The sequence below is a fragment of the Eptesicus fuscus genome, chromosome 10, assembly GCF_027574615.1.
Source record: "Eptesicus fuscus isolate TK198812 chromosome 10, DD_ASM_mEF_20220401, whole genome shotgun sequence".
NCBI classification, from domain to species: Eukaryota; Metazoa; Chordata; class Mammalia; order Chiroptera; family Vespertilionidae; genus Eptesicus; species Eptesicus fuscus.
Window position 1 is genome coordinate 51,577,362 of NC_072482.1, and position 14,336 is coordinate 51,591,697.

Sequence of the window (14,336 nt, forward strand, 5' to 3'; positions counted from 1 at the left end):
TATATGAAGAAACTGAGTCTTGGAATTAGCTGACTTACCTAAGTTATATGTCTGGTAAGTATTGGATTTTGGACACAAAACCTCATTTTCATCCTTGTTCATCCTTGTTTTTAATTACACATATACATAGTACATGTTTACTATAGAAACAGTAAAAAATACAGATAACTAATTTTTAAAAGCGTTTCTATAATGAAGAATAATCATCATTGACATCTAAAATATATATTCTTACAAAAGTGGTTTTACAGTATGTATTGATTCATTATTTTTCTCTTAAATCATGTAAGTATTTTTTAATGCTAAAAAGTATATACTGGAGGCCCAGTGCACAACATTCGTGCACTGAGGGGGCGGGCTCCTCAGCCTGGTCTGCACCCTCTCGCAGCCTGGGACCCCTTGGGGGATGTCCACCTGCCAACTTAGGCCTGCTTCCCGTGGACGTCCCCCAAGGGGTCCTTAGCACTGCTGCAGAGGCGGGAGAGGCTCCTGCCACCACTGCTGCGCCAGCTGTGAGCCCAGCTTCTGGCTCAGCGGTGCTCCCCCTGTGGGAGTACACTGACCACCAAGGGGCAGCTCCTGCATTGAGTGTCTGCTCCTTGGTGGTCAGTGCACGTCATAGCTACCAGTCGTTCCACTGTTCAGTCAATTTGCATATTAGGGTTTTATTATATAGGACATAACCATTTTAAATTACTGTTTGGTTCTCCATTGAAGGAGATACAGCATTTAACTCATCTCCTAACACGATTGCTTGAACTTTTTGCTTGTATAAACAACACTCCAGTGGATCTCCTTGTACATATATATATCTTTGCACACTTGCCTGATTAGTTTTATAGGGTGGGTATTACTTGTGGAATTTCTAGATCAAAGGGTTTGCCCATTCTATGGCCTTTGATACATATTTACAAATTGCCCTCCAGAATGCCTGTGCCACTTTAGATACCCAGCTGCATGCATAAGAACATCATTTTCCTTGCTACCATTGGCCATCATTCTTCTTCTCCAATGTGATTGGAAGGAAATGGTATCTTGATGACTTATTTGCATTTTTATTCCTAACCAGAGGGAACATTTTAATATGTTTCCATTTCCTTTATATCTCTTCGGTTATTTGCCTGTTTATACTCTTTGTCCATTGTTTCCTATGGAGCAATTCATCTTTTTCTTTTCTTTTCTTTTTAAAAAATATATTTTATTGATTTTTTACAGAGAGGAAGGAAGAAGGATAGAGAGTTAGAAACATCGATGAGAGAGAAACATCGATCAGCTGCCTCTTGCACACCTCCTACTGGGGATGTACCCACAACCAAGGTACATGCCCTTGACTAGAATCCAACCTGGGACCTTTCAGTTCGCAGGCCAATGCTCTATCCACTGAGCCAAACCGGTTAGGGCACCATTCATCTTTTTCTTATTGATGTGTACATATTTTACTTATAGACAATATTAATGACTTGTCTTCTATCTCTTGCTGTACAAATTATTGGATTTAAAAAAATTTTTATGTGGCTGACAAGCTACACTTGCTCCATTTTGATAATTATTTTCTAATGAAATGCAGAACAATTTCTTGAGCCCTGTTCACTTCATCTCATCAGGTGCTACCTGGGGCTGACTGTGACATCTGATATGTTCAGTTTCTCTCCCAGCCATGCTCTTATCTACACTTCTGTAGAGAGTGGCCTCTATATTTCCATATGGGAGACAGGGAAGGGGACTCAAATTAATGTTTATGGAGCACCACTGTGTACTAAGCATTTTACTTGATGCTTTCAAACATGTGAAGTGTTAAGTAGAATAGAAGACCTTGAAGCTCTGAGGCCTGAGCTTTCATAAATTTCATGGGCATTGGCTTTCCTTTCCTAACTGTAAGAAATATGGTTACTTATCACCTTCTTCAAAACAATTGATGATTTAGTGTGTTTCATAATCTAAAAGGAGTTTGCTCTCTCCCTATCACAAATATTTGTTTATTTTGGATTATCATACCAGGCCAATTGACAGTGGTTGTTGGTGCGTTCAGGCAACCTCTGATGAGATCCATCTACAAAAAGATATTTTGCCCTAACCGGTGTGGCTCAGTGAATAGAGCATCGGCCTGCGGACTGAGGGGTCCCGGGTTCGATTCCGGTCAAGGGCATGTACCTTGGTTGCGGGCACATCCCCAGTGGGGGGCGTGCAGGAGGCAGCTGATCGATGTGTCTCTCTCATCGATGTTTCTGACTCTCTATCCCTCTCCCTTCCTCTCTGTGAAAAATCAATAAAATATATCTTAAAAAAAAAAAGATATTTTGCCTTTTGATTTTTTTTCTCTCTCATAGGATTATTAAGAAATACTTAGTATATCATTACATATATATTTGTGTCTTATATTGTTAAGCATTCTTTGACTATATTTCTTCTATAATTTTCATGTAATGTATATTTTTAGTTTTAGACATGGTAGTTCTCTCTTATCTGCCGTTTCACTTTCCATGGTCAACTGTTGTTGAACATATCAAATGGTAAATTCTAGAACTAAATAATTCATAAGTTTTAAGTTGCATGTTATTCTGAGTAGTGTGATAATATTTCACACCATCCTCTCTGTCCTGTGAATTATCCCTTTGTCCAGCTTATCCATACTGAATATGCTACCCACCCATTAATCACTTAGTAGCCATGTCGATTATCAGATACACTGTGCTGGTATCGAAATGCTTGTGCTCAAGTCCCCTAGTTTTACTTAAGAAGGGCCCAAAGCCCAAGAGTAGTCATGCTGGTGATCTGGATATGCCAAAGAGAATCCATAAAGTGATTCCTTTAAGTGAAAAGTTATGTATGTGTAAGAAAAAAACATAGTATATCAGGCATCCACAGGGGGTCTTAGAATGAATCCCTCTTGGATAAGGGGGTAATGTTATATGCCTTTAAAAGTAATAGTTTTATGATTTTTTAGTAAAATTTGGGATTAGAGCAGGATAATTAATAGTGCAAACTTTGGAGTTAAACAGAATAGGTTTTGACCCCCAACACTACCAGTTCCTAGTCCTGTGATTTTTTTGTGAAGTACTCACCTCTAAGTTCCTTGTCAATAAAATGAGAATAATAATATCACATAATTTGTAGGATTAATGAGATCGTGCACACAATCAAAGAAAGCTTTTGGCTCATGGTAGTAGGTGAAGTGGTGATTATTTCAAATTATTTTTAATTAAAACTTACAACGGCCATTGTTTAATAGAAAGACTTTAGGGGTATGATCTCAGGAATATATTCTGATTAATTGTCCTCTATTTTATATATTAAAGGGGTTGTATGGTTTTGTAAGAAAGGGGCAATTTTGTTCTTTTGGTCTACATTCCTATTCAGGGAGTAAATTGTACATTGGACTGTTCCTGTTAGAGCTAACTCATCCCATTTCTTTATTATTTGGAGGGAGAGCTTAGATGTGTTGTTCACTGTCTGAAAGGGCAAGCAGCCTTGTTAATCTCCAGGAAAGAATAGTCCATATAGGAAAGTATGCCAGTGGGGTGCCCTTGACTGCCTTTCAGATGAAAGGAATATCTAATATTATTTATTAGACACTACATGATGATGTACTGTTTTTAAAAACACACTGATTTACTGGTGTTAAAAATAAACCAATTTATGAAATACTTAGAATTAAAGGTAAATTAACACCATATGTAATACATAAATAAAATAATGATTGGCACCATTGGATGTGTCCTAATTCTTTTATGCTTAGAAGAAACATTTATCTCAAGATATATTAGCTTGATGTCATTTGTTGATTGGGATCAACAAGCTCTTGAATATATTTAAAGAATCATCTAATGTAACTAGTTTTTGATGCTCAAGACTTACACCTATAATTCATATATCTTTTACCTAGGCTTGGTTCCTATAAACCACCTCTTAATCGCTTGCATTTTACTTTTGCCTGCTTAAAATCTGCTGATATTTCCCTTTAATTTCTATAAGTTGCTGAGATAAAGGATAACTAATATTTTCAAAAATCATCAAGTATTGCCCTAACCAGTTTGGCTCAGTGGATAGAGCGTCAACCTGTGGACTGAAGGGTCCCAGGTTCGATTCCAGTCAGGGGCAGGTACCTTGGTTGCGGGCACATCCCCAGTAGGGGGTGTGCAGGAGGCAGCTGATCGATGTTTCTAACTCTCTATCCTTCTCCCTTCCTCTCTGTAAAAAAATCAATAAAATATATATTTTAAAAATCATCAAGTATTTTTTAAAGGAACAAGAATAAGCCAGTTTCTTATATGTTGACAGTATTGGTGTGCATCCAGTAATTAAAATAGCTAAAGACAGCTTTTAGTATTTTATGTTTGTTGATCATATTATCCTACATTAGTCTATCTGGTCTTTCTTTGCACTTAACCAAGTCAGACCTGTTAGACATTTACTTTATTTGTTCCTTTTCACACTATATTTTTCTTCTGAAAATACTATTTTCAATGTCCAAAAATTTCATTCTAAGTGAAGACCTGGCAACCTTGAAACATTTTAATGAAAATAAAAGCTATGAAGATTAAAGAAACTCCATCAATCCTATGTACCAAACAGATATTTGAGAAGAAGCTCACCAGTAAAAATGGGGATTGCAATAATGAAAATTTCCTAAGAGTGATGCCAGTGAATAACGCCAACTATGTGCAAGAACTACTGTAGTTTTGAGAAATGCTTGCTGTGTGCCCCCAGATGAGTGCAGGCTTCCGCTGGAGAGCTTGAAGGGGGGCCTGGAGCATCCCACGCTGCTCAGAGGCCGTGGGAACAGTCCTGGGAGGATTGCTGCCATACATATTTTTGGCATTAAAAAAAATAGTACTTAGCACACGAACTACATTAACAAACAGTGAAACAAAAGTAAAAATTCACCTATATACCTGTCACCTGAGCAAATCACTACGTGTGATTCAGTTTTGTGAATAAAAGGAGAGACACTGATGTGGGCGGCGTGGGGTGGGCCAGCTACCATGACCGCAAGTTCCTATGTGCACATGGCTCCATTTTATAAAATATTTGCTTTACTTGTGTTTGCAAGCTAAGTTTATTTGGTTGTATTTTTAACCACAAAGATTTCCGGAAATCTGTGGCACTAGTCTTTTGGGGGACAGTACATGTTTTGTTGGTTCCACTACTTAGCAGCCCAACTCTACACTGATAAACAGAAAGCACTTTACCTATTTTGTTCTCATGTAGTAATTAAGCTGCAGAGGGAAATCCCCTTCTCCCTTCCCAAGAGCATTAAGCTAAGCTTGAAAGCTGATTAAGATACTTAAAATTTTAACATATGTTTTCCTAACTATTTTTATAACTATATGCCTTGCCTTTGAATTATGTTTAGTGAAGTCAGTAAATTCTCTGTTCACCAAAATATTTTATACGTTCATTGGTTGACCACTAAGCCAGAGGCATAGACAGCATTTGCCTTCTCATATAATGAATTTGTGTGGAAAGCAGTTAAACGGTGTCTTCGGGAGCTTGGTCATTTAACCTTTTGCACTCGGATGTCGAGATTAAAATTACTCTTTGAATGTATCAATTATTTGAAATATAAAAAAAATCCAAATAAATAAGTTTGTATGAAAAGAAACTCCAGTTTTTTATTCTACTGCTGCGCTTTGTAAAATCTGGGGTATTTAAAAAATTGAATCCCGAGTAGAATAAAGGAATCGAGAAAAAAGCAAGCGAGTGCAAAGGGTTAAAGAATGCAGAGGAAATAGCATTAAGTGTCACAAAATTGTGTACATTACTTATTTAAACCTATGTTTTCTGGGAAGTTCTTGGAATGCATTTTCCCAGAGAAGCAATAGGAATATGTGTCTCTGTGTTTTTAAAGCAGCAGAACCTGCCCCCCATTGTCCCCAAACAAAATCTTAGACTGGGCTCTACTTGATTTTCTTGGGGATCTTTTAATTTCCAGTTGTGTTAGCCTAAATAAGACATGGAATTTGTTATAAAGGTCTAGGTTATTTATGTACCCCCAGAGGCAGGAATGCATGGAAAATCCAGAATGTCCTCTCCTTCCATCTCTTGCCTCTAGCCTTTTCTCTGTATGTCTGCTTCTTTTTTTCTGTTTCTTTCCCTGCAGAATTGCTTTCTTAGTTTACTAATCTACATGACAGAGAACAGAGCTGAGACTAGGGTGAGGTGAATGAGGTGCAAAATTTCAGAGGGAACCAACAAATTCAGGATGGAGAGAAATAATATGTTAATGTAATATTTCAAAGTTAATGATGAGCACAATATCAAAATTTTAAATAAAGGTAGGATTAGTATAAAAATAGCTCATTTAGTGAGTTGGTTTCCAAATAATAATGGAATTTAATTTATCTTATGATTTTTTATTATAATTTTTGGAGTGTCTGAAAAATATCAAGTTCAATGTGTCCTTCAATTTTGGATGATTTTAACTTTTAGGATATTTGTTCTTCATTTGCCTTGTTATTGGGTGAGTTTTAAAATATTTGAATTTCAGAAAGGTTAAGTTTGTTTTCCTGTCTGTAATAATAAATATTCTTCTGCCATTTTAAAGTTCAAGTGACCATCTCTGTTAGTATTTGTGTTAGGCTATAATAGCCTGGAGATGATAACCTAGATTCTGAAAGGAAACTGTAGCAGTGATAGGTTACTAAGAAAGTATCTTAGATAATAAAACAGTGTGCCTTGAATTATTCTCAGTCCCTGCCCTATTCAGTCATAATGGAATCATTGAAAGTGATGCTCATTTTTAGGTTTATCAAAACAAATTTGAAATAAATGAAAGTATAGACATCCTATTTTTTATCATTATAGTTGAAGAAAGAAAACAAGAAATAAAAAAAAAATTGTGTGAATAATGTCAGAAAAAACCTGATGTTCAATAACAATGGGATACTTAAGCAAATTGTGATATATCTATAGAATTTCTATATAGTCATACCCAATTGAGGGTTTGCATACACTATAACAAATACTATATTTTAGTCATGTTGGAAACCATAGTTTCCTCTTTTGAACAAATCAGCAGAAATAGGCGCAGCTTAACACATCCATTTTATAAATGTTTTTACCTTGTTATTGCTTTTCAAAATATAATTGAGTCAGAAGAGAATCTGCTTAAGATTTTCCAGGTTGGAATTAATTTTTCCACTTGAGTGTATTAGAAAGTAGGTGCTAGACCCTCTGATGAGAGTTGTTGTAAAGCATAGTCATGGACCAGGTGCCAGACTATTCAAATAATTTAATTTCCTCTTTAGAGTTATACCAGTGATTGAAAACACAGGCTCGAGGGGGCGGGGGTGGTTAGAGGTTTGGGGTGAGATTAAATGAATATATAGGCAAGGAGCAATTTCAAGCTTGATAACTTCATCCTATTATGTATTTCCAACTATGCTAATCCTAAAGCTCTTCTGAGAATCTCTTTTCTATTTTCTATTAATTTTCATCCTCTCTGTATGTTATCTTTTAAATCTAGTTTTCAGAAATCTGCTCCTTGAATAGAAAATCATATTTCTATAGACATTTAACAAAGACATACTTTTTTTTTTTTCTTAATTTCCCCAATATTCATGTTTGGAAGGAAAGTAAAACTAGTACTTGTGGTTTAGAACTTTGTAGATTTAGTTTATCAAATGTGAATTTTTCCCTTTGGCCGTCTGATGTTTTAATGTTTACTGTGGCCCTTCATTTAGCTATTGTTGGGTTCTCAAACACATTTTACTTCTTAGTCCCTGAAGTTCCAATAAAGTAAAAAAAAAAGCTTGCACACTTCATAACTTTTTGAACTATTGTTTATGAAAAGAGCATTCAGTCAGAATGTATGCCTCAATTGTAAAACTCCGTGGGGATCTGAAGGCCCAAAGGGTGCGTTTTTGCGTTTAGCTCACTGTGCTTTTCTTTCATGTCTTTCTGTTCAGCTGGAATGCTTGCCAATTCTGCTGCAGACCTCTAAGGCTGACCCTGCGGACCCCAGAACCCTGCTGGAAAATGCCGTCGGAACACTGCCTCAGGTGAGCCCGGCAGCATATGTCCTGCGTGGTGGAGTCAGCCCCCCAGTCTTCACCCTGCACATTCCAGGACCGAGTGCAGAGCAGGGGCACAACACATATTTGAAGGAATTAAGCCGGGACCGTCAGAGTGTGTGTGCGTTTCGTCTGGTAACACCAGGGCTAAGTGCTGTGATCTGGTTACTAGTCAGACCTAGACATGTTTCATCATTCTTTGACTGATACTAGTTTTTATCTTTTTCTTATTTGGGATCTTAACCTCCCTCAAACAAAAGGCATACTGCTATAAAGGTATATGATTTTAAAAAGTATCAAGCCCTGGCCAGGTAGCTCAGTTGGTTAGAGTGTCATCCCCACATGACACGGTTGCAGGTTCGATCTCCAGACAAGGCACATACAAAGAATCAACCAATGAATGCATAAATAAGTGGAACAACAAATCAATGTTTCTCTCTCAAGTCAATAATTTAAAAAAAAAATAATCAGAAAGCTATGTATATATTTGACTGTCATCCTAAAGCAATCACTGGGGAGTGTGATACATATTCTCAAAATACTCATGACATTTTCTCTTAATAATTTACTTATTTAACATATTTATTGAGCCAAGCACCCTACTTGGTGCAGAGGATCCAGCAGTGAATAACATAGATGAGGTTACTGCCTTTATAAAATGTAGTATATTCTGTGGGCAAATCACACCAGGAATAATAATGCAAATGTCATTGTGAGAAGTGCTTTGAAGGAAAAGTACAGGATTGCTGGGATGAGGAAGTGCCTTCCTGAAGAAGTGCTCTATGATCAGAGTTCTGCAGGATGGGATAAGCGGGAATGCCTCAGGCAGAATGGAGCTTGGCACATTCCTCAAACCGAGAGGCAGTCAATTAGAAAATGCAGGGTGTTCCTTTGAATACTCTCAGTGGAGGCAAGTCTTCATCAGCCTCTGAGGAAACAAATGGATCTTCAGATCAAAGAATAAGAAAGGTGATAAACCTGGGAAATACCTTCTTTGTAAAAATATTAAGAATTGGTTTTGCCTATGAAATAATGAGACCAGCTTTCCTCCACAACTCTGAAGCTATTAGGGATAACCGGTTCCCAAAATGTGTTCCGAAACAGAGGCATTGCTGCTGATGGCATGGTGCAGGGAATCTGCTGTTCTAGACCAGTGACTCTCTAGGGGGATGAGTTTGCCCTCAGGATACATTGTGCAAATATCTGGCAACATTTTTGGTTGTCCCTCTGGGGGTGGGGATGCTAAATATCTTAAAATGCATAAGATAACCTTCCCCCAATGCTCTCCCCCATAGCAACAAAAAAGAAAACAAAAATCGATTTAACCCAGAACATGGATTTCACTGACATGGAGAAACCCTGCTCTAGATTTGGCCGCCAGCCAATAGAGCACATAAAGACCATGGTATCTGTCTGCTACCACCTCAACCAAGTGCTTTATTTTTGGCTACCAGGGTCCACGTGCATTCTTCTGAAAATGATTTTTTTCTTTTCTTTAAATCTGCCATCTCTGTTTTTACTGATCAACCCCCATTGCCATCTGTCCTCCACAGCACTATCATCTCCACAGCGGCCTTTCCTTCTCTGCTGAGACCCAGAGCCCTCCCTTCCCCGCCTTTCAAACTTCCGCTGTGTCCTGTGGAACTATTACCATCTCCCTCACCCTGAAAAATTCTGTTCACCTCTTGACTTCATTGAGACCCACCGTCTCCTGAGGCATCACTTCTCCTGTAGCCCTCTCACGTGGTGGCATTATTATTTCCTCACATTTGTGTGTTTTAGGGGTACGTAGAGAGATTGTTGTCACCCTGGGACATTGTTTTGCTTCAAGATCGTTACTCCTCACACTGGTTGTTTGAGAACAAAAACAACAACAGCAAAAACAACAAAGACTTGCTTCTGAAGGTGGCGCTCCTCACCTCTCTCACCCTCACCTCCACTGCTCCTCACCTCCATTGTCTGGGCCATTTTCCTCATTCATTGAGCGCTTAGCACCTGGTCTCAGCCTTCTTCCTCATCGCGAATCCTTTACAACTTCCCAGTGCTCTCTGTTTGCGTGGAGAATCCGTCCAACTTCGTGGCCTTGGATCTTCAACCTGCTTATCCCCGAAGTCCTTCTCCCTTCACTGAACCGCCCTCTCCCACGCTCACACCTCGGTATGACCTTGAATCTCCGTAGTTGCTCTGTTTCTCAAACCACATCAAACACTTTATCTTACCAGGACCCCTTCTTCTCGCTTGCTCATAGCGACCTCCACCATGGTTGTCGCTCACTGCAGTGTCTCATCTACTGGCCCTGCTACTTTCTGCAGCCCATCAACCTTTTTGTCCCCTCATTTCCCTTCTCATCCTGTGGAGATTCTACCACTCTTTTAAATCCTTAATTTCTCTTGCTCCCTGCATTTCGAATGCATTTCCCTGACAAAAATCACAACTCAGATAAACCCAACTATCCAGGTCCTATGGAGATTGGTGCCCCTAAATCTTCAGATTCAACACGTCCAAAATGCCCCGAGTTTTAATATGTTCCGGTCCACTTATTCCCCCTCTCCTGCCACCCAGAGGGCAGTCCTTTTCCATAGCTGAGCCTAGCCCTGTTTCTGTGTTTTGAATTCTATCTTTCTTATCTTCTCAGCAACCTTTGACTGTGGATTGTCTGTCAGCTGTATTCTGGAGACACAGCTGGCTGTGCTTCTGTTACGCTCTCTATGGAGACGAGTCACAGATTTGCACCGCTAGCCAGGACCTCTTGCTGAGCTCCAGGTCCTGTACCATATCCTGCCTTGTCCTCAGAATTCCAGCCATTAACATTCTGTGTGAGGGTCATGCTCTCTCCTGCCACGGGATTCTGGGACTTGCTCTGTTCCCCTCACTGGAAACCTCTTCTCTCTCCTGTGTGCTACAGCCCACAGCTCCAGCTGTACTTCAGGAAGGCCAAATTATTTGATTAATGTGTAACTGCCTTGCTAAGCTGAGTGCTCCACAAGGGGGCTACCAAGCTTGGTTTGTTCACCATTTTATCTCCAGGCCCTAGTGCAATACCTGGCACAGGATGAGTAAATATTTCTGGAAGGACCATGTCATGAACATCATGGTCTGCGTGTGATTTTTTTTTTAGCTTTTGCCATCAATTTCAGAATGAAGGTTAAAGACTCGAAGTCATGAATAGCCCTATTCCCTAAGACATCATTTATTTATCTCCCTGTTCCTGGCTGCTGACATATGGCCAATCAAACAGTTGCTCCCTGGCATCACTAAAAAGCAAATCTGCTGCTCAGGGCATGTGGGGCTTGCCCTGCTGTAACCCAGAGTCTGGGCCCGGTGAGGTTCAGGAGCAACCATGCTCATGGGCAGCTCCACAGGGTGCCTGGTGCTCTCATAGAGTTCAGCGGGAAGAAATGGGGGCCGCATCTCCCTGGGAACCTGTACACTGTCCAGAAGAACCATAGTGGAAAGCATATTTATAATTTAAATTTTTCAGAGGCACATTTTTTAAAAAGACAAAAAGAAACAGGTAAAATGAATTTTAGCTATATAGTTTAACCCAGCATATCAAAAATATTCGGCAGGCTTTTTCCCCCACTACGTCTGGCATCCGGTGTGCGTTTTACACTTACCGCACATCTCAACCAGGTCTGCCCTCCCTCCAGTGGTCAGCAGCCACATGCAGTGGGCGTTGTATTGGATAGCACAGTTCTAGGGGCTCCCTCTGCACTCACCTGTGAATTTTGAAGGGGTGGCATTACTTTCATGGAAGACCTTTCCCAGTTTTAGGAAGACACTCTAATCTGTATATCTTTGGAAAATGGGCTTCCGGTTTTGGTCTTTTTCAGTAATTTAGGGAGTTTTAGGAATATGATTTCCCTACCTTCTTCTTTGTTCCCCACATACTGGGAAGACATTACTCTGAGTGGGGAGGTTTAATGTGCTAATTTGGTATAAGTTATAGATGCCAAGGGAGCTGTTCGCCAGCATGTGTCTGCTCCCCACCTTAATGTCGTCATGGCACATTAGAGTCTTTGATTCACCTCCTCCTCGTTTATTAGCGTTGGCTTCAAATGGGCCTGCCATCTTCCAGCTGTGTTCTGTGGCCAGCCATGCCTTAACGTTTAGGGGGTTGAGGTCTTTTGCAGATTTACATCTGAGAGTAAGTGGGAAGTTACTTTCAGACTACAATAATGGCTTGTTGATTAATAGGCCTTTATTTCTTGCCAAATGTTGCAGTATTTGTTTCTGCTTTGAAGAATTCCTAACATATTGGTTCCAAAATATTTGGAATCTTGAGGCAATTTTGCCTTAAATATTTAGCATGTTGTTTTCTTTAAGCTTGAATATTTCAAGCCCAGCTGAATGATCCTGGAAAACTGTGCAGCATCACAATTGTTTCAGAGCTAAGCCCTTTATTCTTGGGCAAATTTCAGTTTACAGCTGTTCTCTCCCTGGCAAGATTTATTCACTGTCAATTGATAGCTGAAATTCAAATACTGACTCAGTCTTAATAAAAGGACACAAATTATGGCACTATCTTTGGAAAATGAGTAAGGAAACATTTTAAGGCAATTATTTTAATATATTCTTCTGTTCCACTACAAATGAAACTTCAAAATACATTTTTAAGCATTTAGGATGATATTAAAAGGGAGAAAAGTTTGAGGGTTTTAAATAAAAATTTTAAGGTTATAAAAAAATCTATCCTCTAGTCTAAAACTTAGTTACAGTGCAAAGATAAATGTTTTGAATCATGATTTCAAAAATTTCTTATCACATGAATATGTTCATGTATATTATTTTTAAAAAGCAACTTTGATTTTGTGATTAAACCATGCATAATATAAATATAAAATTACTGTGGACCTTGTGATATTCTTTCCTTGCAATCGTAGATACTTGATGTCCTTTTTATAGATTATCACATTTTTTGTTTTGTCTTTTTTTTTGTTTGTTTTGTAAGCAGGAGGATGAATTTACATTATTGTGTTGTTGGTGATAGGTTCTCAAAATGCCTGATCTTAGACTTTCAGCTTTATCTGTAAAACAGAGATAATGATAATATCTGCCTTATAGGATTGTTATGAATGTTAAGTGAATTAATAATTATAAGTCATTAAGAGTAATTCATGAAACATAGTAAGAGCTTTGTGTTTGTAAAAATATATCAAAATGTTCTTTTATTTAGGAGAGATTCTTTCAAAAACTATTTTAAAGCTTTACTTATATAATATTTCTGTTACTAGTGTATTCCTTCATTTCTTTAATTGAGCCATGCTAATTAATCTCAATTTTAGGCTTTGCATAGAAATTTGTATTGAAAAGTTATTTATGCTTCTGAATGCAGTTTTCAAGTGCTGATTTAAAAAGTCTGCTGATAGCTACAGCCACTAGAAGATGAATATTTGATGACAGTAACCATTTCAAAACCCACTGCTGCATTTCAACTGAAAATAATCCTCCCACCTTCCCACGAGAACTTCCTATATCATCACCTCCTGTCAAGTTTTTTTCTTTTCTTTCAACGGTTCTGACATTTCGGAGGCTCCCCAGTCAGAAATGCCCAATGCAGCTTACTGGCTACACTCTGGCGTTTCACAGGAAGCATTGGCTTCCATTTCAGGTGGTGCGATTTGTGCTGAATCGTAACCTATCAGCCACCTGGCACCACAGGCTGGGCAGAGCCACGTCAAATACATTAATCATGCAGTGTAGGCCAGTGGTTCCTCCCTAAGTCCTCTGAGAGGCTCTTTCCCATTTACAGGGAGAGACTGGATGCCGGAGTCGTCAGGATAGGTGAGACAATGCTCAAACATCCATGTTGTATCTTTCCTCAGCTTGATGAAGAGGCTGCAGACCTAAAACAGGTTGATGGCCCTTGTTCTTGTTCTGGGGGTAATTTATGACTGATGCCACTCCTCTGTCTCAGTCCAGTGCCAGTTCTGAGAGTTAGAGCGCTGTGGAGATTTTCATACATCTGAGCTGGAATTGTTCATAGCTGCCTGAAAATGCCGTTTGCATTTTGTGTTTATGGCATTACTTACACATTATTTTAGGAAGATCAGAGGTTTCACCCAGGAGTTTTGAAAGGATATGGAAAGAATATTTTAGAATGGGGTAGGGAGTGAAGGGGGAAAGTTTCACAATGGATAAGTTTAGCAACTTCGAAAAACAGAAGAGAAAATAAAATTGTATAGTCATTCATAAATGTAGTTCAGTGATCACATAGAGACATTGGTGGCTGAAATTGTAGATATATTTTACTTTCAGCCTTAAGTGTTTTTCACTTACAATGGCATTTCCTTTAATGTCCATAATTTCCCAAGTTAAATAATA

At 38.8% G+C, this 14,336-nt stretch overlaps 1 protein-coding gene across 8 annotated transcripts in view; it reads left to right on the top strand.

Moving 5' to 3' along the window:
* The first annotated feature begins 7,977 nt into the window (after positions 1-7,977).
* KLHL32 (kelch like family member 32) overlaps positions 7,978-14,336 on the top strand; it is a 137,919-nt gene continuing 131,560 nt past the window's right edge. For all 8 annotated transcript variants that reach the window (XM_054722052.1, XM_054722057.1, XM_054722056.1 and 5 more), the window contains exon 1: positions 7,978-8,000. In XM_054722052.1, the coding sequence (XP_054578027.1) occupies positions 7,978-8,000 (23 nt within the window). The remainder of the gene's footprint in view (positions 8,001-14,336) is intronic.